This window comes from Salmo salar, chromosome 20, assembly GCF_965601325.2.
Source record: "Salmo salar chromosome 20, fSalSal1, whole genome shotgun sequence".
Classification (NCBI taxonomy): domain Eukaryota; kingdom Metazoa; phylum Chordata; class Actinopteri; order Salmoniformes; family Salmonidae; genus Salmo; species Salmo salar.
In genome coordinates this window covers 17286673-17311710 of record NC_138310.1, presented here as the reverse complement: position 1 = coordinate 17311710, position 25038 = coordinate 17286673, and the positions used below count along the sequence as shown (strand labels likewise).

Below are 25038 nucleotides of genomic sequence, written 5' to 3'. Positions count from 1 at the left end.
TTTTAAATATAGAGGCTAATGTTTTGCAGTCTTTTTTGAGAAGGTAGATTACTTTGCTGCTTTCCAAGTGGCATCCCTGTAGATCTGTGATGTGAACTGGAGAATGACACCTCTGGGCTTGGAGTCACCCTGCCTTCTCGTGCCAAGGCAATATACAATGTCGACAACATCTGCTAGCTTAGCCTTCTCCTCAGGTAGGATAGCCTGGCAGACTTTGATGGTCTCTTGCCGCACGTTCTCCCCATCTGCCTCGGGAACTCCATACAGTCTCAGATTCCACCGTCTGGAGTAACTTTCGAGTTCTGCGATTCTTCTTTGGCGCAAGTCCATCTTTCCCTCCTCTTTTTCGAACACGCTTTCGATGTGGGTGACCTTCTTAACATCCTTGATTTCCATGCATGCATGGTCAATTGTTTTTTTCAAGCCCTCGATTAACGTTGCGTTGTCGCCAACCATTTATTCATGGCATCGGACCTTGTATTGATGAGCCTGGAAAGAGTGGAGATGACATCATTATTGACAGCGGCATCAGGGCCCAGTTCAAACATGCCTTTCTTGGAAGCTGGAGGATTTCTTGGGGTTATAGGCAAAGAAGGAAAATCCTTGTCAATCTGTCAGGCCAATATAGTTGTGGCAGTTGTCAATCAAAACAATTGCCTACTGTATAACGACATTGGATGATGCCTGAGCATTGCTAGCTGAGGAGGTAGCCATAAGATTTCTTTCTGTCAGCGCGCTGTGATATTAAGAAAATTACAATCATAAATCATCAATGACCTGGTCCTTTTAGCAAGCAAAATATTAATTTGGTAGTTCAAAATAATACACTTTTCACCATCTTTCAAAAGTTGGTGTGCAGAGCACGGTAGTAAGCGTGCGCTCAAGCTGCCATCTTGGAGCCTCCCGGATTCAAGCACAGTCGCCATTTCTTCCGACTCGCCACCAACGTCAGCCGACGCCGAGTGGTTACAATCGGTGGTGACAAGTTCTAAATCAGGAGCTCATCTCCTATCAAACAACTAGTTATTAATCACAACACACATTTGTTTCTCTACTCCTTCTACCATTGCTTCTTCAACTTCACTCCTTTCTTCCACTCTTCTCAATGCCTCCGGACAGGAGACATTCTGGACAGCCCTTATTCTTGCCACCTCCGTCTCCTTCACCCTAACAGGACACTTCAGAAATTCAGGTGCATGTTCACCACCACAATTGCCCCTCAGGGTCTCTGTGCTGCCACCTACTGATATGTCATCTCTCAGTGCAGTGTATCTCTCAGGAAAAGTGGGGGTTTAGGATATCGGACGTTAGTCATGGTCTGCAGAGATGGAATTTCAATTATGCAAAATAAATGTCTATTCACTCGCTGTGAGCTCTGTCTTTGAACGTTACCTACCGGTAGCCAAGAATGTAACATTGTGTTTTCATAAATGTAAATGCTAGATAACGTTAGCTCCCTTAACTAATAACAAACGCATTCATTTTATAATGTACTATTTATTATTGAATATTTGAAATAATAATAATTGAAATATCAAGTCATAACGGTTCTAGTTTTTATGGAATTCCAGCGCTTCTAGTGTTAAAAGACTCCTTTCGAAATCCCCACTTCTCCTGAGAGATGCACTGCATTGAGAAATGACATATCAATAGGTGGTAGCATAGGGACCCTGAGGGATGACTCTTCTGAGAGATGACATCACAGCTGGACCATATACAGTTGAAGTCGGAAGTTTACATACACCTTAGCCAAACACATTTAAACTTTTTCACAATTCCTGACATTATATCCTAGTCAATATTCCCTGTTTTAGGTCAGTTAGGATCACCATTTCATTTTAAGAATGTGAAATGTCAAAATAATAGTAGAGAGAATGATTTATTTCAGCTTTTATTTCTTTCATCACATTCCCAGTGGTCAGAAGTTTACATACACTCATATTTGGTAGCATTGCCTTTAAATTGTTTAACTTGGGTCAAACGTTTCGGGTAGCCTTCCACAAGCTTCCCACAATAAGTTGGGTGAATTTTGGCCCATTCCTCCTGACAGAGCTGGTGTAACTGAGTCAGGTGTGTAGGCCTCCTTGCTCACACACACCTTTTCAGTTCTGCCCACAAATTTTCTATAGGATTGAGGTCAGGGCTTTGTGATGGCCACTCCAATACCTTGACTTTGTTGTCCTTAAGCCATTTTGCCACAACTTTGGAAGTATGCTTGGGGTCATTGTCCATTTGGAAGACCCATTTGCGGCCAAGCTTTAACTTCCTGACTAATGTTGAGATATTGCTTCAATATATCCAGATAATTTTATTTTCTCATGATGCCATCTATTTTGTGAAGTGCACCTGCAGCTAAGCATGATGCTGCCACCCCTGTGCTTCATGGTTGGGATGGTGTTCTTCGGCTTCTTCGAGATCCCTTTTTGCTCCAAACATAACGATGGTCTTTTGTAGTCTGGCTTTTTAATGTCGGTGTCACGGGCTGGCTCGAAGAACAACAGGAGAGGTAGAGTCAGGCGCAGGAGACAGAGAGTTCATGACCACCCTTCTTTATTTGAAGCAACTGGATGTGGTCGCCAAAAGTATAGGGGCGCAGCCCTTAAATATTCTGCGGTGGTGTACACAAAGAAAATAAACCACTGGCAGAAGAAAAACTCAGTACACGTTCTTTTAGCACAAAAACCCCGGACAAGCAACACAATCACGTACAACCACATACATCCTACGCTAACCTAAATAAACCCCCTTACTAATGACTAACCCAAAACAGGTGCGTGCCTACCTAGACCTAACCAAACGAAAGTGAAACAAAAAGGGATCGATGGTAGCTAGTAGGCCGGCGACGACGACCGCCGAGCTCCGCCCGGCCGAGGAGGGGCGCCACCATCCGTCACTGTCGTGACAGTTCTCCCCGCCTGACGCGCGGCTCCCGCAGCGCGCCGACACCGGCCTCGAGGACGCCCCGGAGGGCGAGGCGCAGGGCGATCCGGATGGAGGCTGTGGAACTCCCGGATGAGAGCTGGGTCCAGTATGTCCTCCACCGGTACCCAGCACCTCTCCTCCGGGCCGTACCCCTCCCAGTCCACGAGGTACTGCAGGCCCCTCGCCCGGCGTCTGGAGTCCAAGATGGACCGGACTGTGTACGCCGGGGGCCCCCCGATGTCCAGGGGGGGTGGAGGGACCTCCCGTACCTCATTTTCCTGCAGCGGACCAGCTACCACCGGCCTGAGGAGAGACACATGAAACGAGGGGTTAATACGATAATAAGAAGGAAGTTGTAATCTGTAACACATCTCGTTTATTCTCCTCAGGACTTTAAATGGCCCCACAAACCGCGGACCCAGCTTCCGGCAGGGCAGGCGGAGGGGCAGGTTCCGGGTCGAGAGCCAGACTCTCTCCCCTGGGGTGAACACGGGGGCCTCGCTGCGGTGCCGGTCAGCGCTTGCTTTTTGTCGCTCCCTGGCTCGTTCCAGGGATTCCTGCACAGCGTTCCAGGTCTCCCTTGAGCGCTGAACCCATTCCTCCACCGCAGGGGCCTCCGTCTGGCTCTGATGCCATGGCCCCAGGACCGGCTGATAACCCAACACACATTGGAATGGTGACATGTTGGTGGAGGAGTGGCGCAAAGAGTTCTGAGCCATTTCGGCCCATGGCACGAACCTTGCCCACTCCCCTGGCCGGTCCTGGCAGTAGGACCGCAGGAACCTGCCCACCTCCTGGTTTACCCTTTCCACCTGCCCATTACTTTCGGGGTGAAACCCCGAGGTCAGACTGACCGAAACCCCCAGTCGCTCCATAAACGCCCGCCACACTCGGGACGTGAACTGGGGGCCTCGATCTGAGACGATATCCTCGGGCACCCCGTAGTGCCGGAAGACGTGGGTGAATAAGGCTTCCGCGGTCTGCAGGGCCGTAGGAAGACCGGGTAATGGAAGCAGACGGCAGGACTTAGAAAACCGGTCCACAACGACCAGGATCGTAGTGTTGCCCTGAGACGGCGGGAGATCGGTCAAGAAATCCACCGCCAGGTGGGACCATGGTCGTTGTGGAACCGGGAGGGGTTGTAATTTCCCTCTAGGCAGGTGCCTAGGAGCCTTAATCTGAGCGCACACCGAACAGGAGGAGACATAGTGCCTCACGTCCCTCACCAAGGTGGGCCACCAGTATCTCCCACTAAGACCACGCACTGTCCGCTCAACCCCTGGGCGACCCGAGGAGGGAAGCGTGTGAGCCCACCGAATCAGCCGATCGCGAACACCGAGCAGAACGTACTTACGACCCACTGGACACTGCGGAGGAGTAGGCTCCGTCCGTAACGCCCGCTCGATGTCCGCGTCCACCTCCCAGACCACCGGTGCCACCAGGCAGGAGGCTGGAAGTATGGGCGTGGGATCGGTGGACCGTTCCTCGGCGTCATGGAGACGAGACAGTGCGTCGGCCTTAGTGTTCCGGGAACCTGGGATATACGAGATGTTAAACCGAAATCTCGTAAAGAACATCTCCCACCTGGCTTGATGCGGGTTCAGTCTCCTCGCCGCCTGGATGTACTCCAGATTGCAGTGGTCAGTCCAGATGAGAAAAGGGTGACGCGCCCCCTCAAGCCAATGTCTCCACACCTTCAGGGCTCTGACCACAGCCAACAGCTCCCTGTCCCCCACATCATAGTTACGCTCCGCCGGACTCAACTTCCTAGAGAAGAAGGCGCAGGGGCGGAGCTTGGGGGGGGCGCCCGAGCGCTGGGACAGCACGGCTCCTACCCCAGCCTCGGACGCATCCACCTCCACTATGAAGGGCAAAGAGCGGTCCGGGTGCGCCAGCACCGGAGCGTCGGCGAACAAAACCTTCAGACGACTAAAGGCCCTGTCCGCCTCCGCGGACCACTGCAACCGCACCGGGCCCCCCTTCAACAGTGAGGTAATGGGAGCCGCCACCTGCCCAAAGCCCCGGATAAACCTCCGGTAGTAATTGGCAAATCCCCAAATCCCCAAAACCTGAGACAGGGGATAAACGTGACTATGAGGAAGGGCAGCGCCCACCTGGATGTTTATCGCACAGTCTCCTCGTCGATGAGGTGGTAATTGGGTCGCCTTCGTTTTACTGAAGGCGATAGCCAAATCGGCATACTCTGAGGGAATGTGCACGGTGGAGACTTGGTCTGGACTCTCCACCGTAGTCGCACCGATGGAAACTCCTATGCACCTGCCCGAGCACTCATTTGACCACCCCTTAAGAGCCCTCTGTCCCCACGAAATCTTAGGGTTGTGAGTGGCTAGCCAGGGAATCCCTAGAACCACTGGAAACGCTGGGGAATCGATGAGGAAGAGACTAATCCGCTCCTCATGACCCCCCCGCATTACCATGACCAGAGGCACAGTGACCTCCCTGACCAGCCCTGACCCTAGTGGTCGACTGTCTAGGGCGTGCACGGGGAAGGGTTCATCCAATTGGACCAGGGGAATCCCTAACTTAGCCGCGACCCCACGGTCCATAAAACTCCCCGCTGTGCCTGAATCGACTAGCGCCTTAAACCGGGAGTGAGGGGAGAAACCAGGAAAAGACACTGACACATACATGTGACGGACAGGGGGGTCTGGGTGAGGCTGGTGCTGACTCACCTGAGGTGTCAAAGGAGCGCTCTGCCTGCCTTCTGGACTCCTAGGGGAGTCTCCCCAGCACCGGTCCACAGTGTGCCCTCTGCGACCACATGAGGTGCAGGAGCGACCTCCCCTCCAGTCTTCCTGGCTGCTGCCCCCCCTATCTCCATAGGCGTGTGAGCAGGAGGGCTGGAGGGTGGAATGAGCAGGGCCCGGGTCGGACGTCCGCGGGCGGCCAGCAGATTGTCCAGTCGGATGGACAGATCCACCAGTTGGTCCAGTGTGTTGGTCGTGTCCCGACAGGCTAATTCCCGGCGGACGTCCTCCCTCAAACTACAACGGTAGTGATCTATAAGGGCCCTCTCATTCCACCCTGCTCCCGCGGCCAGGGTCCGGAACTCGAGAGCGAAATCCTGCGCGCTCCTCGTCTCCTGCCTCAGGTGAAACAGCCGTAGTTGTCCCTGGCTGAGTCCGGACTGTCCCACACGGCGTTTGCCCATTCCAGGGCCTTACCCGTGAGACAGGAGACGAGGACGCTGACGCTCTCCTCCCCCGAGGGAGAGGGACGAACGGTCGCCAGGTATAACTCCAACTGGAGTAAGAAGCCCTTACACCCAGCGGCCGTTCCATCGTACTCCCTGGGGGGAGCGAGTTTCACCCCACTGGTACTGGGTGCTGTGGGTGCTGGTGGGGGCGCAGGCTGTTGGCCTGCCGCGTTCAGGGGGCCGAGAGCGCGTCGGTCCCAGCTCTCCAGGCGCGCCAACACCTGATCCATGGCGTTCCCCAGCCGGTGGAGCAGGGTGGAGTGTTGGTCTACGGTTTCCTCCATGGACATGGCTGGCGCTGAAGCTCCTGCTGACTCCATTAAGTTGTGGTACGTGATTTCTGTCACGGGCTGGCTCGAAGAACAACAGGAGAGGTAGTCAGGCGCAGGAGACAGAGAGTTCGTGACCACCCTTCTTTATTTGAAGCAACTGGATGTGGTCGCCAAAAGTATAGGGGCGCAGCGCTTAAATATTCTGCGGTGGTGTACACAAAGAAAATAAACCACTGGCAGAAGAAAAACTCAGTACACGTTCTTTTAGCACAAAAACCCCGGACAAGCAACACAATCACGTACAACCACATACATCCTACGCTAACCTAAATAACCCCCCCTTACTAATGACTAACCCAAAACAGGTGCATGCCTACCTAGACCTAACCAAACGAAAGGGAAACAAAAAGGGATCGATGGTAGCTAGTAGGCCGGCGACAACGACCGCCGAGCTCCGCCCGGCCGAGGAGGGGCGCCACCATCCGTCACTGTCGTGACAGTCGGTTTTGGAGCAGTGGCTTCTTCCTTGCTGAGCGGCCTTTCAGATTATGTAGATATAGGTCTCCATTTACTGTGTATATAGATACTTTTGTACCTGTTTCCTCCAGCATCTTCACAAGGTCGTTTGCTGTTGTTCTGGGATTGATTTGCACTTTTCGCACCAAAGTACGATCATCTCTAGGAGACAGAATGCATCTCCTTCCTGAGTGGTATGACGGCTGCATGGTCCCATGGTGTTCATACTTGCGTACTATTGTTTGTACAGATTAGCATGGTACTTTCAGGCGTTTGGAAATTGCTGCCAAGGATGAACCAGACTTGTGGAGGTCTACAAATTTTTTCTCTGAGGTATTGGCTGATGTTTTTTGATTTTCTCATGATGTCAAGCAAAGAGGCACTGAGTTTAAGGTAGGCCTTGAAATACATCCACAGGTACACCTCCAATTGACTCAAAATATGTCAATTAGCCTATCAGAAGCTTCTAAAGCCAGCATCCCAGCTCAACGTCAACTCTGCCTAGAAGGCCAACACCACTCTCAACGTCAACAGTGAAGAGGCGACTCCGGGATGTTGGCCTTCTAGGCAGAGTTCCTCTGTCCAGTGTCTGTGTTCTTTTGCCCATCTTAATCTTTTATTTTTATTGGCCAGTCTGAGATATGTCTTTTTCTTTGCAACTCTGCATAGAAGGCCACCATCCTAGAGTCACCTCTTCACTGTTGACGTCAAGACTGGTGTTTTGCGGGTACTATTTAAAGAAGCTGCCAGTTGAGGACTTTTGAGGCGTCTGTTTCTAAAACTAGACACTCTAATGTACTTGTCCTCTTCCTCAGTTGTGCACCGGGGCCTCCCACTCCTCTTTCTATTCTGTTTAGAGCCGGTTTGCACTGTTCTGTGAAGGGAGTAGTAAACAGTATTGTACAAGATCTTCAGTTTCTTGGCAATTTCTCGCATGGAATAGCCTTCATTTCTCATCATTTTGATGCTATTTTAATGGACAAAGAATTTGCTTTTCTTTCAAAAACAAGGACATTTCTAAGTGACCCCAAACTTCTGAACGGTAGTGTACATCCATGTAAGCTCCATGGGTCCACACTGTAGTTCTACCAATCTGTCTTACCGCTTCTGCATGTGATAAAGCATAACTGATTTTATATCTCTGAACCTCTCTAGCCTCTCCTGGCATCTACCAAATTCTGCACTGTATTCTCCCCTACAATTACACCACTTAACCTTCACATTGCTCCGACATTCACCCTAATCATAGGGCGGCAGGTAGCCTGGCGGGTAGGAGCATTGGGCCAGTAACCCAGTGTGTTAACTGAGCAAAGGCAGTTAACCCACTGTTCCCCGGGGGCCAATGACGGGGATGTTGATTACGGCAGCCCCCCGCACCTCTCTGATTTTAGAGGTCAATGTGGAAGACACCATTCAGTTGTACAACTGATTAGGTGTTCCCCTACACACTTGACACATATTTTCTTTCCTTTATACTGAGCAGCACATGTCCCATTCTTTGGCATTTAAAACACTGCAGTGCATATGGGAGAAATTCTCGAACATAAGGAATCCTATCTGTACTTTTCCCGGCAAAACTTTCTCAAAACTCAGCATCACTGATAAGCTTTCACTTCATTGACCCTCTTTCTTACTGATCAACCTTTTGACCTCCCCTACTGTGCTTCCCTTCACATTTTCTTTAATATCATCTATGGACATATATATTGGGACCCCAGTGATGACTCCCCTCAACCTAGAATAAGCACCAGGTACATGGCTTTTAATATTCTTCCCATTAAGCTTTTCCATTTGCAGAATCTTTGCTTGCTGAGCCTGGCTACCACTAAATATTAGCAATCTACAACTTCTAATTAACCGGGCTAGTTTAACTTCTCTTTCTCTACGGCATTGGTTAGTAGGATAGGGTGTAAATGAGGCCCTGTGGTCTCATCAAACACCATCTTTCCACTCCGACACATTATTGCTTTTGCTTCCTATCTTGACCCTCTTTTTGCTTTCTATACTAGATGCTCCACTGTTTCAGTATCCGGATCTGTCTTCTTCCTATGTCTTTCCACTATAGACCATTCAGATCCTTGACCCTCATCCTCCTGCTCCATTGTATCAGAACTGACACCCATATGGATCGCATTCCAGCACAGCTGTTGCTTCACCAACTTTCTCTCCATTTCTTCCATTTCGTCCACACTACTCACCGCCATTGTCCTGGACCTTCTCCCACTCCTAGCATCCACAACACACGTTGTTACCAGGGAATGACGTCAGGTGCCATTGAATTGGAATGTCAGTCTGCCCACTGAAATGGAACATCAGACAGTTCAGCACCTGTATTACCATACTATCAGTTTAACAAACAGATATTTACAATACATCATGTTTACCTGGTTAATCTATCGAACCTACTCGGATTATTGTAGTACATGGGGTTCTCTTGTTCTTTCATATAAGCACATCGATGACATGGGAAAGGATCAAGGCTAAGGCATCGACTCAGTTCAAGCACAGTAAATATTTGGGAATATATTACTGCAGGTATGCACACAAAACAGAAACTGCATATAAAGGGTATGTATTTGTCAATTAAATGAACATTCCACAAGCCAACAATCGTCATCCCCTCTCTCCCTTTTCACAGATCTACTAACTTCTATTGGAATACTGTTTCATTAATACATCTCTGTTGCGTGTACAAAGGATTTGCAACCGTATGAATAGGCCTGTACGGTACTTGCCAGGCCCTGGCCGATTCATAGACAAGTCAGCTGTCACTAACAATGTCATCCTTGTGTTGGCTGTACAGGCCTAACTGTGTCAGATACCAAGTCATACTAAATGCTAGTGAAAATGTCAAACGCTTGTTTCGAGCTAGCATGGTGTTCCTTGTGCCTAGACAAACTGCTTACTGCGTACTGCTTACTGCCTACAATTGCTTATTTCTTTACATATGACAGGAAGTCTCAATAGGAAATTTAGCAACCCAGAGAAAATGATGCAAGACGTGTGCTGAGTGACCACTCACTATCTGAGTCAAAACCTCACCCTACCCCACCCCCCAAAAAGGAGAAGCACAAGTTCCCTCCTGATGCCCTCCTGATGTTTTGGTTGACTTCTTTTTTCGGTGGGACTATTTTGTTGTTTTGCTTGATCAATATTTTGTAATCTATAGATTGTCAACGACAGGAAGAACATTTCTCTGTTGGGCAAAAAAAGGTATACTGTTCATCACACTGTGGGAACTGCATGCTGTTCAAGGAGTGTATCAAAGTTGTCCTCATATAGACTGTCTAAGAACAAGGATGATAATAGGACCTGTATCCTTACACGTCTGAACCTACCCCAAACCATGAGCAAACGAAAACTGAGTAAGTTTTGTTTTTCTTAATAAATGTCTCATTCATAATCAATACTACAGTATATAATAAGAAGGATCACAGAATGCAACAATCCTAGAGCTCTGGCTATTTTATGAGTCCGAGTTAGGGAAAGGGAGGGTGCTCCTCATCTCTTAATGTGACTATCTGTAATGAATGACTTCTATTGACTCTTGTTTCTCTGTCAGTTCACTCATTGTCTGCTGTTGCTCCACTTATAAAAACACTATTCAGGTTTATATGCTATTGTAAACAAAAACATAGATGGCTCATTGTTTTGTTTCAAATAGCATCTCAATTGAGCACTAAATGGAGACTGACCATGGCATACAATATAAAAACAGCTCTTACTAATACAAGCCAGCCTGCTATAGACAACAAAGTCATGTTTGTTTGGTATTAGGGTTTAGGTCGTGTGTGTGTGTGTGTGTGTGTGTGTGTGTGTGTGTGTGTGTGTGTGTGTGTGTGTGTGTGTGTGTGTGTGTGTGTGTGTGTGTGTGTGTGTGTGTGTGTGTGTGTGTGTGTGTGTGTGTGTGTGTGTGTGTGTGTGTGTGTGTGTGTGTGTGTGTGTGTGTAGTTTGGAGTGTATAACGACAGTAGAAGGTCATTGTGTCATTTAAACTTGACCATCAGGACCAAAAACATAATTTGAAAATAATTTGAGTAAAGACAATCCCTCTAATATTGTGCTGAAGATGAAAATCCTGATCAGATAGTAGCCTACATCTGTTACAGAATAACATGTTTATAGTTCTACTTCCTCAAGTCTCCCTAGATAACGCTCTCAGTGACAAAGCTAGCCGTTCAGGTCCAGAGTACACCCTCCTTTGGCCTAGTGTGTCTCTGAAAAGTAAATAAATGACTAGCGTAAGGAAACTGATAGTATCCCTCTATTGTCTCCCCCAATTTCTCCCTCTCCCACTCCTTTTAACAGCCCCTGAGGATTCATATTTAGCTGGAGGCAGGCTAGAGGCATTCAATATGTCTGCATCAAGTTTTCATGCTCTAATGGGTCCACAGGGAAGAAACATAATTAAACAACCACAGAGTTCAGCTCTCAGTTCAGAAATGAATCCGGTGAGGGATTCAGCATGTTCGGCTTGCATGTGAAAACATTCCAGGCATGACTGAGCAGAGAGTACACAAATAATATTTTTCACATTATAAAAATTAAGAGAGAAATCTCAATTCAAAGCACATACTGTACCATAGAACACCAATGTATCAGAATATCAAATGAGCCATGGCAACAGTGGATAAAGTAAGGAAATCTCGCGCTCTCTCCCCAGGTCTCAAGTGGTTCGGAAGTATCTCCAATCTCTCCATCCGTAGTTCGGCAGACAAGACAGACCCCAAGATAACCTCAAAGCCTGATGGGAGCCACAGTGACAAAACTTTGGGGGCCAACTCAGTTGATGACACGGATACCTGCTTACACAGCCCGGGCTATGCTCGCTCCAGTGACATGTACACACACGTAGGTACCGTGCCTCGAAAGGAGAGGCAGAAAAGCAGCAAGGGGTCAAAGAAAAAAAGGAGTAGCAAAGGTCAGATCAGTGGAGGGCAGAGCCAGTGTCAGGCTGGTGACTATGTACGAGATTCTCCTCTTCTGAGTGTCCTGTCTAGTACCCATCTTTCAGCTTTAGAGAAGCCTTTGCCTGGTGGCCTTACAGGGAAAACACTGCCAGTGGTTCAGGCCCCCACTCACTCTCCCTCACCCAGCTGTGACACAGATACACTGCCATCCCGTAAAGGCTCATATGAAGTACCCAAGTCCTTAGCACTTAATAAACCCTCAGGAAATCAAGATCCACCATTGACATGTGAGGACCACTCAGGGGTCAATGCAGCCAGGACCAATCCTTGTGCGCCTGACCCTGCCACTATGCCTTCCTCCCCGAGCACTCAGTACTACTCTGACCCAGTGTCACCCACAGTGCTTACCAAGGACTTGTATGAGGTGATGGACCCTATAGCACAGGTGGTCCACAGAGATACAGAGGAGAAGACACAAGATGATGGAAGCAGGACTCTGGGAGATTCACAGCGGATGGGGACATTTGACTGGTGAGAAACTGATTTATCACAACACAAGGGATGATATGTGTGTGAGATGAATTGATACATTCTGTAACCTTTCTATATTTTTTTCTAACAAAATATCAAAAATTGTATCTGAATCTCTGAATTCAAGAATTTGTAACTGACAGACATAGGTTTTAATGTCCGGAATGAACTCTAGTGCCATATATTATCCTGCAAAAGTGCTCTGAAGTGAAGTTGCATTAGCCAACCTACACTGTAAAACCATGAAACATGTGACATGCTTATAACCTAAAAGTTAGTGTTTAAAACTTAAACATCAGACATTTCAGTTTTTGTAAGTATTCTCACCTTAAACACAGGCGTTTAGAATGCAAGACTAAACATGACAGACAGCTTTTTCCAGTGAGTTTCCAACCAAGAAAACACCTATATCTCCTAAGTGTTCAGATTTTAAACACTAGTGTTTACTTTCCCATCGTTCTGTTTAGAGTGCATTTAGTCATTAGAAATGCCATGCCTTTTATTCAGATCAGTGTTAGGAATGTTTGTCACCTTACCTACATTCAGCACAACGGAACAGGACATTTGATTCAAGAAATCTTTTCCATCGCGTGGTGTTGTCACGCAACTGTATTGAGTTCATTTGAGTTAACTCTCTTAGTGAAAATGAGGGGCCATATTATCATATTTCCCAGCATGCTTTGTTGCAGGTTGATTTTTAGAATAGTTTGTTTTAATATGTATGTTTCCTCATGCACATTAATTGATTGATTAATTGATCTTATACTATACAAAGATAAATAACTGAGATTTTTCTAAACTAATCCAATCTGTAAGGGGTTTTACTTATTCCACTCCGTTACTGAGATGGTTGTTCCAGTTTAGATTTTCTGGTTTAGCTAGTTTTGATTTTTAAATCCTGCACAATAGCAGTCATTCTGTGTGCAGGTTGTGGATGATAAAATATTCAAATCCTTAGAAATCCTCCCTCTGGCTGAATTCCAATAGGAATTATATGTTTGATGTGGCCCATGAGCCAGGATTTTCTGACCACAATGTGGAGTATAACTAGACCATATGAAATGCATATGTGGTCATTAAGGATTTACTTTTAATTGAAACACATTCACTTAGGCAGTAATCTGGTGAAGGCTCCAGGAATATAAATAATTGAATGGAACAACCACAGTCATGGTGGGTATCACATTCAGTTGAAAGGCATTCTGTGAAATATGCAAATATGGCTTTACACCCTCGAAGTGTTACAGAAAAGTGTTTAGTTATGTGTTCAGATCCTAAACACTTGGATTGACAGTGTACCTGTTTCTCGAGGCGGGATTCTTAATTAATCGTCTATAAAATTGGATGTGCCCATAAGCCTGAATTTGAAAGGGCTTGTAGAATAGCAAAACGAACATTCTTCTCCGACAATAACATGCATGGGCTGAAGGTTCCTCCCCTGCACGGTTTTGCGCGTGGACGAGAGCACCCTTTGCTCCGCTTGTAGTTCAGCTCAGCGCTATGACTTGAGATCGTTACACTGCCAGAGATGTGCGAAACTCATGATATAGGCTACCGTTCGATTCCGTCTCGAGTATTTACTACCATGGGAATAAGGTGAGATTTCAGATTTCTATATTTCTTATGATAATACAATACCATCACTTCATGGTGGATGTACGTTTGATGGATAAGTTCAGGTTCTAGTTCATAGGTTGTTTATTACCTGGACTGCATAGTCATGTTCTCCCTGAGCACTTTCGTTTGAAAACTGTTTTTATGTTTTGGACATTGTAACATTCACATATGTTGCAGGTAATGTCGTTGTGTTACATTGTAACATCTTGCAGTTGCAGCCTGCACACTGCACAAACAACTAATCTATCCAAGTTAATTATATTCATTAGCTGCATGATGTCCGGAAGTGACTTACAGCCACACAGTATATCTTGATGTACATGAATACATCTACTTTCTTATGAAACATTAATAAACCCTCTTCGCATGAAATGTTCAGCTGGGTTTAATGTCCTACAATAGCCTCGCCTATAGTGTCTGTCATTTGGGGAGCCTGGGATATGCGTTATGTAATGTGTATTGCTTAAGGAATTTGGACGTTTTCCTTCATTTCAGCGAAAGGTTGACATTATTACTGCTTTTTGTCCAGTGAATGGCGACCATACAGTCTATGGTCGAGACTGACTTCTGATTGTCCTAACAGCTAGTGGAAGTAATTGATCTCTCAGCCAGTTGAACTTGACCTTATGTTCCCCGACATTCCCCTAAGCCAGGGGTCCCCAATTACATTTAGCGGATGGTCGGGTCTGGAACATAGTTCTAAATAATCTTTACACTGAATATCGACCACAAGAATCCCAAACAGATATAGTATTTGATAATAATAATTTCAAACCTTGACTACGTTGGGATACGATCGCATATGCCTCTCTATTTGTGCGTGGGAATACTTGGGAAAAGATTTCCAAAATTAAAATCACTGAGCTAATTTCCTGGTGATTTTGCAGCAATGTCCAACAACAAATATCACCTGTGGGGATCACCCGCTTATTGGGGAACCCTGTCCTAGACATTATGTGTAGACTGGGATTCTACTACCTATTAGTCTATAGAAGAGAGGAAACAATATTGAGTGAAATGCCGCTGGTATAGATGAAAGGGAAAATGTGAGGTATGGAAGTTCAGATCAAGGGTAATTTTACTCTCTATGCTGAGGTCAATAGACAGCTTGACAGTAGTGATTCATTTTGCTTGATCATGTTCTTCTGTCGAGTGCATAGCCCCCTCTAGCCTTTTGGGGGTCCTAAGCAAGATTTGGTTGCCCCCCCTCCCCCACCTGGAAGTGGAGAAAAAAAAATCGAATTTAAATGTCCAACAATTCTACACATTTTGCCATGAGTAGAGAAAGTTTTAGCATTTTCTAAGCACATTTTCAGCAATTCCACACATTTTACCTTGACGTATGCTATGTTCATACGATATCTGGGTGACTTACAAAATCAATGGGGACCCACTGTAGGCCAGGAACCCAGGGCATGTGCCCTTTGAGCCCGGTCGGTAATTCAGCCATGATTACTACAAGGTTCAGATATCTGGCCAGACTAAGTTACCTAGCAATCTACAGTGTATAAAACATTAGCTAACATGGGCTAATTGAGTGACTGTCAGAGACTGACATAACAAGAGGAAAACTGCTGATGCACTACCAAATTTCAAAATTACTACCTTGTGTATTCTACTATTCATACTCCCAACAGTAAGTTGAGACCCTGACTGAGTTCCCCCCCCCCCCCCAAAAAAAAACAGTGGTGGCGGGGTCCCCTAGCGGCCATGGGGCCTTGCGCTCAGTGTGTAGTCTGCGTATAGGCAGAGGTGGCACTGGTCAAGTGTCTTTAGTGTAAAGCTCTAAACTCTAGACTCACTCGAAGGATATAGCTTTCATAGTCATGAGTGTGGTCTGTGAAACCTCTCTCTTTCCTCAGTTTTGCTGACAGTGACACTGCTCCATTATAATCCGTGCCATAAACTACTTACTGTGTCCTCCTTATGTATATGGGCAGTGTACAATGTTCGGTGTTTGCAGGTCATACTGTATGTGGTTCTTTATTATTGTTTTGTGCCACAACCCACTTCAAGAGGTTGTGCGTTTGGGTGTGTCGCTCCCATACACAGCTGCCTCATGGCTGTTTGATGACATTAGTTTATGCTGTAAATATGGATCCTCATCTAGGGAAACTCATCAGGCCAAGCACTGAATAGGGAGGCTCCTTAGCTCAAACTGAAATGGCGGTCAGAGGAGCTTGGCTTTATTAGTCATCATAGAAACATGGGAAATGAGTCTGCAGATTCTTCTTCTTGTCAGATAATGAAAGCTAGTTCTGCTGCTGGTTTTTGTCATCATTATCTCAGTCTGTGTTATTGTAGTTTGGGACCCCTGTGGGCCATATCTGTGTGTTTGTTAGTGAATGTATCTTTAGCTGGAAGGAAGGGGGGGGGGGGGGGGGGGGATGGTATGTTGGGGAGGACGGGGAGCAGCTGTGTGTGTGTGTGTGTGTGTGTGTGTGTGTGTGTGTGTGTGTGTGTGTGTGTGTGTGTGTGTGTGTGTGTGTGTGTGTGTGTGTGTGTGTGTGCGTGTGTGTGATTGAGTTCATGGGAACAAGAGGTCACGTCTCTTGACAGTACTCTTGTGGAAACGTTCTTGGCTGAGGAACAACAGAAAGTCCAAAGTAACACTTTTCAAAAGCTCCTGACATGCCTCATGTCTTCCATGATAGTTTTTGTTTAATGTCACCGGCTGTTGCTTGGAGTTGTCATATTAGTACATATCTTGGAGGTATTGCAGATTTGAACTCCTACTGGACTGTTATGTAATAGGCCTATTTCCCCTAGCCGAGGCACATAGAGAAGTACATACACAGAGGACAAGGCCCTGAATGTTGTGCCATCACAGTGAAGAACAAACATTTCCATTCTAACATGATGTTTTCCTCTCTCTCTTCCAGCCAATTGGATCCCATTGAAAGCAAAGGCGAATATGTGAAGGTAAGATCTTTTACCTCCTCCTCACAACTAATATGGATTGATTCATAATAATTGGTCCTTTTGAGACATTCTCTCGAACATAAAACTCTGAGGTGCCTGTTTAGCGTTGCAAAACAACAAAAAGGAGACTTGTTTACTTCTTCCTATAGAGTGTGTTGTTTTTAGAATCCCCTCTCTTGCTGTGTTTGTGTGGGACCAGGAGAACTGTGATGGGGATCCCAGTGTGCGCAGCGGTCGAGCTCTAATTGAATTAGGTTCGGTGACATAAAAGAGTTGGGAAGCCTGCCCATTCCAGAGGAATAGTTTAGAAGCGACTGTGTAACTGTGGGCAACTGAGCCTGATCTGGATATGACTGGTTATGCCTAGCGCAGATGGAAAGACTGAAGGAATTCAGATACATTCACTCATTGGATCCTCTCAAACTTTACAACCATACAGTTGATTCTACATTTTAATTCAACTTTATTTGATGCTTTATTTTATCAATATATATTACATTATATATCCAAGGTCCCCCCCCCCCAAAAAGTGACTTTCCATAAAACAAGACCACTTGCCAGCAGCATCCCACTGCTGATTTACCTGTGAAGCTAAGTGGTGTTGGTCGTAGTCAGTCCCTGGATGGGAGACCAGATGCTGCTGGAAGTGGTGTTGGAGGGCCAGTAGGAGGCACTCTTTCCTCTGGTCTAAAAAAAAAATAACATAGGGCAGTGATTGGGGACATTGTCCTGTGCAGGGTGTTGTTTAACATCCCATCTGAAAGATGTGTCTTGACTGTCTGTGGTCACTGAAGATCCCATGGCGTTATTGTAGGAGTTGGGTATTAAGCCTGGTTCCCTTGCTAAATTCCCAATCTGGCCCTTAAACATTCAATTTGTATTTCAAATGAACAGTTCCCTTCCTTGAAATGCAAAATTATCTTGATGCAACAAACCAGTATGTTATTAATTCAATCCAAAGTATTCATGAGGTCTGTAGGTCTCCTCTTCATTTTGTAAGTGTTTTTGGAGCACTGTCAATCAGCCCATGGGACAAACCATTAAATAGAGGGAAACGTTGTTGTTCGAGAAAACAACATCTCACCTACTGTAGTTGAAGGCTTGGGAAGGGAACAGTCGTTAGGACCAGTAGATCCGCCCATTTAAAATGAATTCCAAGAAACATTTATACAAGTGGTGATCGGAGGGTCAGGGTGCCTGATCTACTTCGTCTGGGAGACTGTGTGTAAATAGGTGACAGCTTGGCTGACTGATGGCTAAGCTACACAATAACGTTACCGCAACAACCTGCCCTAGACTGGGCTCTGGTGACATGCCAGTGTGGGAATGCCTGACTTTTTTTTCTCTAACCTTCCCTGCTTCACTCCATCTACTGAATTTCAAAAACAGACTAACCGAGGGGAAAGGCAACAAAGTGACTTGTTTCCACTGCTTGGTGCTGAATCTACGCAGATGCTGTTACTGTTGTTTCACAGGGGTTATGAAGTTGAAATGTATTTTATTTTCGTCTCTTCTCTACGTCTTACCTTTGCTTCCTATGTCTTTTAAGTTCTCCAAGGAGAGGTTCTGGTTGGATGTCCCGTCTGAGAAGCTGCGCAGGGAGCTGGAGGAAGAGCTGAAACTAAGCAGCAGCAATCTGCTGAGCCACGGCTGGTACCATGGACACATCCCCTGGGAGGTGAGGCTCCCCTGCTCCCTCAAACATCTGGACATACTTATACGCACGTAAACACGCATGACATTCGTAGTAATCTCTAGCTCTCCTTAACTGATGTGTCCTTTGACTGGCAGGTGTCAGAGACTCTGGTGTTGCACCATGGGGACTTCCTCATCCGAGACTCTCTCTCCAGCCTGGAAGACTATGTGCTGACCAACCGCTGGAACCACAACACCCTGCACTTCCTAATAAGCAAGGTCCTGCTTCAGACCAGTGAGACCTACACCCGGGTCCAGTACACCCTGGAGGGAGAGGCCTTCGACTCCGTGCCTGCTTTGGTTCACTTCTACGTGGGGAACAGGATGGTTTTGACTCAGCAGAGTGGGGCTCAGATCCACAGTCCCGTTAATCGTACTCTACCACTACACTACTTGGAGGCAGCCTTTGCTCTGGCCAACCACAAAGGCTATCTGAACTCTCCCCCCTGTCAGAAAGGGGCTCTGGTCAAGACCCAGAGTGGGAATATGATGGACAAGATCTGCCCACTTAGGTGAGACTGGTTCTCATCTGCACTGTCCTCTGCTCTTTTGACTACAACACCAGTTTGGCTGTGAGCAGTGCTTTTTTGCTGTGCTTCAAATATAGTTTGTTGATTTTGACTAAAGGTGTGTGTGTGTGTGTGTGTGTGTGTGTGTGTGTGTGTGTGTGTGTGTGTGTGTGTGTGTGTGTGTGTGTGTGTGTGTGTGTGTGTGTGTGTGTGTGTGTGTGTGTGTGTGTGTGTGTGTGTGTGTGTGTGTGTGTGTGTGTGTGCAGCCCTTCTACTGTTCACCACAGGGAGGTAGTCAGGAGCTGTAGCTTCAATTTGGATCAGATTGAGAAAATCCATCAGCCCTCTTCACCTATTGGAGAGAACCTTCTCTCTTCACCATTCAGTGAGTATGGGGTTGTTTTTGTACAGCAAAACATCATAAGCACATGATCAAATATCTGCACTGTGAGAGTGCCACATAAAAACTTTTCAATTGCTTCCCAGTGACTTAGGTTTCAAAAAATAAACTTCCATAGGAAAGGACTGACATAATATTTACTAGATTTCTAACCCTTATTTTACCAGGTAAGTCGATTTGAGAACACATTTTCATTTACAGCAACGTCCTGGGGAATAGTTACAGGGGAGAGGAGGGAGGGATGAAGTGTGACAAAGTGGGACATTGTGTAACTCATCATTGTGAATTTCCTCTGCTTGTATCTGAAGTCGCCCAGCAGCCCAGGAGTCCACGTGTCATCAGACTGCCAGAGGTGGCTCCCTCCCCGTCTGTCTCCAGACGCTCCAGCCCCTCCCCCTCCCCCAACAACAACACACAACAGACCACCAGAGCCCAGGCCTCACCAACCCACATATATCTGCCTCCAGACACAGACAGCAGCTACAGTCAGCTCTGTCCTGCCACCCCACCAGCTCAGAGTTATGTGAAGCGGCTGTGTACGGAGGAGGAGGAGGAGGGACAGAGTGTTGTAGATCCTGTGAAGGAGGAGAATGTGTATGAGGTCCCTATAGTGGAAACAGCCTCTGCCTTCAGGCCTAGTAGGTACCAGTCCCCACTGATGCCCAAGGAGAACAGGCCCCTGGAGGTGGGGGTGCTGAGGAGGGTCAAGGAGCTGCTAGCCCAGGTGGATGCCAAGACAGCGGCTAAACACATCACCAAGGCTGACTGCATGGTACTGACACACACACACACACACACACACACTCCCTCATTGCACAACCCGAACCTATCCTTTTCTTACCATGCCTCTGGTTCTCAGGTCGCCAGAATATTGAACGTGACTCCGGAGTTGCAGAGGAAGATGGGTGTAAGTTCTGGGATGGAGCTACTGACCCTCCCACACGGTCACCAACTCCGTCTGGACCTGCTGGAAAGGTGAGGACTGGCATTACTTTTCACATTGCTTTACACACTTTTAGGTTTTTCAGATTTTTGGGTGTTTCTGTTTCAGCTTCCTTGTATTTCTAAATTCACCCGTTTAATTGATGTCTTTGTAAAGTCTCTGTTTTCTCTGTGCCTCGACTATCCCTCTATCATCCAGGTTCCAGACCATGTCCATCATGCTAGCTGTGGAGGTGCTGGGCTGTACTGGCAGCACTGAGGAGAGAGCTTCCCTGCTGCACAAAACCATCCAAATGGCTGCTGAGCTCAAGAGCAACCTGGGCAACATGTTTGGCTTCGCCGCCATTATGAGAACCTTAGAGCTTCCACAGGTACAGCACATACGGATGGGCATTGGAACTGGAGAGTTACTCATACATAACTACTGTAACTAGTATGTGGAGCAGGTTACATTTAGGGGAGGTAAAGCATGAGTTATACTGATCAGTGCATTGATGAGCATTTATCTTCTTTACATCTTAGATCTGCCGTCTGGAGCAGACGTGGATGGTGTTACGCCAGCGACACACAGAGGGCGCTATCCTCTATGAGAAAACATTGAAGCCTTTCATGAAGCGCATGAACGATGGGAAAGGTACTTCATCCTAATTTATCCCCTAAGACATTTAGCGTTCATTCCCTAAATAGTCTCCTTCTTTTAACTAGAGCCTAGGGAATAGGGTGCCATTTCTGACACACCCGTTGTCTCACCCTCTAAAAGCAGTGAATGCAAACATTGACCTTAGTGAGAGTATACAGTGTGTCCAATGCAATGCCTAATAGACCTCTTCCTCTCCTCTCTTTCTAAGAGAGCTGTGCATTTTCTAACACATCTTTCCCGCACGTGGTGCCCCTCCTATCCCTCCTGGAGAAGAGTGTGGCGGTGGCGGACGGGGCGGAGCCCTGGGAGACGGTGGAAGCGGGGATGGATGTGGTGATGAGTCATCTGGCGGCGGCACGTACCATGGCACAGCTGGGAGGCAACTACTGCGCCAACGCAGAGAAAAAGCTACAGGGTGGGAGGAAGTCTTTGTACTATGTTCACCAAAACTATATTGAGATACAGACTAAAACCATGTTGAGATACAGACCACAACCATGTTGAGATACAGACCACAACCATGTTGAGATTCAGACCACAACCATGTTGAGATACAGACTAAAACCATGTTGAGATACAGACTAAAACCATGTTGAGATACAGACCACAACCATGTTGAGATACAGACCACAACCATGTTGAGATACAGACTAAAACCATGTTGAGATACAGACCACAACCATGTTGAGATACAGACTAAAACCATGTTGAGATACAGACCACAACCATGTTGAGATACAGACCAAAACCATGTTGAGATACAGACCACAACCATGTTGAGATACAGACCACAACCATGTTGAGATACAGACCACAACCATGTTGAGATACAGACCACAACCATGTTGAGATACAGACTAAAAACATGTTGAGATACAGACTAAAACCATGTTGAGATACAGACCACAACCATGTTGAGATACAGACCACAACCATGTTGAGATACAGACTAAAAACATGTTGAGATACAGACTAAAACCATGTTGAGATACAGACCACAACCATGTTGAGATTCAGACCACAACCATGTTGAGATTCAGACCACAACCATGTTGAGATACAGACTAAAACCATGTTGAGATACAGACCACAACCATGTTGAGATTCAGACCACAAGCATGTTGAGATACAGACCACAACCATGTTGAGATACAGACCACAACCATGTTAAGATACAGACTAAAAACATGTTGAGATACAGACTAAAAACATGTTGAGATACAGACCAAAACCATGTTGAGATATTAAGTATTTTGTAAAAGTTTGCCACCACGACACCAACACAATTTACCACTTATATGAACATGTTGGATATGTATTAGTGAGGCTTCAATGATGATCTCTTTGTGTTGTTGTGTTGTGGACATACAGGTTTCCAGGAGCAAGCTGAGGTTCTAGAACTCTTCCTCACAGAATTCCAGATGAGGTTGCTGTGGGGGAGTCGCGGGGCGGAGGAGAACCAGGCAGAGCGATACACCAAGTTTGACCAGGTGTTGACCGCCCTGTCCAACAAACTGGAGCCCCCCCCCATTCGGCACAGTGACCTTTAACCCCAACCCACATTGGACTTGAATGGATCTGTGTCTTGCCTTTGTCTCTTGAAATGAGAAGCAACTCCTGTCAAGTACTCCGTGTCAACTGACATGGCTGTACCAGCAAGACTGAGTCAGGACATTTCTTTTTGTCTTAAGAGATGCTATGATATGGCTTAAGTTCATGGTTCTGGGTAATAAGGTAGGCTACTAATGCTGCTTTATCATTTCACATAAAAATATGCTTCACTACACAGACTTGTGCTGTGAAATAGTAAACAGAGAATCATGCTCTGTTAGCATATGGCCACTCCAGGGTTGTTGCTGCTCCTTTCAATATCAAATACCACTGTTATAGAAGTGAAGACCAGCCTTGCACAGAGTGCAAAAGTCTCACTGCCCTTCCCTCAATGCCTATGAGGCTGTGCCTTATGTGTGAGAGAATAATCTGAAGTAGATTTGGTCAATCCTTTGCCAGTATCAATAAATGTTGCTCTTGTATGTTATAATAAGCCTGCTTATGAAGGCTGTGCCTTACTTATGAGACTAACTAGCTTATAACAAGAAGGGAATTTTGTTCTTTGCTCAGTAGCATTGTATTTGTTACATTAATCATGGTACACAGAGGACAAAGGGTGCACTTCAGTCGGGTAACATTCATGGTCAATCAACACATGCATTTCGAAACCTATTTAGCACATCATAGTCATCTCTGTTGTGTGTACATTAACTTATACTCTAACATTACTTACATTAAGCAGAACATTTTACTTGCTTATAACTTATTATAAGTCAATAAGTTTGTAATATATGTAGGGAAAGTGTTCAAATGAATAATGTTACTAGTATTTGTTGTTGTCCTAGTTCTGTGATCAGTGATGAGAGACAAGAAATCCAACCACTACCACTCAATCATGCATGATACTGTATACGTCACTATGCAATACATATTTACTTTTGGTGCTATTCACCAAAAATGTGTGTATTTTATTATGAATTCGATCAAGCTGGTACTACATCAGAACATGCTTTGATAGGGTCAGTTATCAAACAATGCACTGATCTTAGTTCCAAAGGTGCAAATTATTTAATGATATGTTTGGAATCTAAGCCTATTGTCCATGTATTCAACGTAAATGCTATGGATATATTGACTGACCTGACTATATGACATATGTAATATAATTTAATAAAAATCATTTATTGGTGTTGGAACATGTCTTCTTTGTCACATGAAGTCAACATTAGGAAGTTATCAGACCAACAGTAACATTTTATTGTCATCATAATGTGCTTACCTTGCAGTGGCGGTCGGTGCCGATTAAGATGAGGGAGGCTGACATTTTTCCTATGAGCATGGCCTTTATTACAGCATATTGGATGACTGTCATTCATATTCCATTCACTCAGCTCAATGTAACATCGATAGGTTTATCCATCATGAGGTTGCTACAACCTAGCCTATGAATGAAAGTTTACAACATAGGTGCACAGGTTGAGAGAAGATTTTGAGTAATCAAGGTGACAGACAGTGACACTTTCAATACCGCCCTGCAAACTCTTGCCTGCATCTAGTTGATTTAGGGTGTAATCATTAGTCCAACAGTTGCAAATGAGAGTTTCTATTGGACAAATTCAGGTATGTTTATCCCCGTTTTGTTCCGTTTGCTTCCATTTAAGAAACGTTTTTTCAACAGAATCGGCAGAATGAATACACCCCTGATCACACAAACACAGTTCACTTTCATAGCAGCCACATACAAACAGCATGATCACTTTGCTTGTTAATTCCTTCTCTCATCTGTGACCAGACGCCTCACAAGTCCTCAACTGGCAGCTTTATTAAATAGTACCCGCAAAACACTAGTCTCAACGTCAACAGTGAAGGTGCAACTCCGGGATGCTGGCCTTCTAGGCAGAGTTGCAAAGAAAAAGCTATATCTCAGACTGGCCATTAAAAAGAAAAGATTAAGATGTGCAAAAGAACACAGACACTGGACAGAGGAACTCTGCCTAGAAGGCCACTATCCCGGAGTCGCCTCTTCACTGTTGACGTTGAGACTGGTGTTTGCGGGTACTATTTAATGAAGCTACCAGTTGAGGACTTGTGAGGTGTCTGTTTCTCAAACTAGACACTCTAATGTACTTGTCCTCTTGCTCAGTTGTGCACCGGGGCCTCCCACTCCTCTTTCTATTCTGGTTAGAGCCAGTTTGCGCTGTTCTGTGACGAGAGTAGTACATGGATGGATTATCTTGGCGAAGGAGAAATGCTCACTATGTCACGCTGTATAATGATAGGAGACAGGCACAGGAATACGAAATCGTTTTTTTTATTTCTCTACCCAAAATAGAGTACGTCATGAACATTATGGGGAGGAAGCCCAAAACAAACACGTATATATATAAAACACAG

General features: G+C 45.9%; 1 protein-coding gene and 1 long non-coding RNA gene across 4 annotated transcripts in view; both read left to right on the top strand.

The window, feature by feature from the left end:
• Nucleotides 1-25038, top strand: part of LOC145862392 (uncharacterized) — a 386091-nt gene that overhangs the window by 212144 nt on the left and 148909 nt on the right. The gene's annotated exons all lie outside the window — the stretch shown is intronic.
• Nucleotides 10008-23840, top strand: LOC106580024 (SH2 domain-containing protein 3C). Of its 3 annotated transcripts, none has more exons than XM_045703015.2 (12): nucleotides 10008-10292; nucleotides 11591-12368; nucleotides 16868-16907; nucleotides 18457-18585; nucleotides 18699-19114; nucleotides 19378-19496; nucleotides 19820-20283; nucleotides 20371-20486; nucleotides 20653-20824; nucleotides 20976-21087; nucleotides 21367-21508; nucleotides 22465-23840. In XM_045703015.2, exons 1-12 carry the CDS (start codon nucleotides 10274-10276, stop codon nucleotides 22481-22483), a joined length of 2526 nt encoding a protein of 841 aa, XP_045558971.1. In that variant the 5' UTR covers nucleotides 10008-10273; the 3' UTR covers nucleotides 22484-23840. The 3 variants fall into 3 exon arrangements, with proteins under 3 accessions (XP_045558971.1, XP_014016050.2, XP_014016052.1); XM_014160575.3 differs by having other exon boundaries at nucleotides 10009-10292; nucleotides 21302-21508; XM_014160577.3 differs by lacking the exons at nucleotides 10008-10292; nucleotides 11591-12368 and adding an exon at nucleotides 13712-13964 and having other exon boundaries at nucleotides 21302-21508.

What these genes read in the sequence shown, in the direction of transcription:
- LOC106580024 (XM_014160575.3), top strand. An exon ending in CGGATGGGGACATTTGACTG is followed by an intron (nt 12,369 to 16,867) that starts GTGAGAAACTGA and finishes TCTCTCTTCCAG; the next exon opens with CCAATTGGATCCCATTGAAA. An exon ending in TCACCAAGGCTGACTGCATG is followed by an intron (nt 20,284 to 20,370) that starts GTACTGACACAC and finishes TCTGGTTCTCAG; the next exon opens with GTCGCCAGAATATTGAACGT.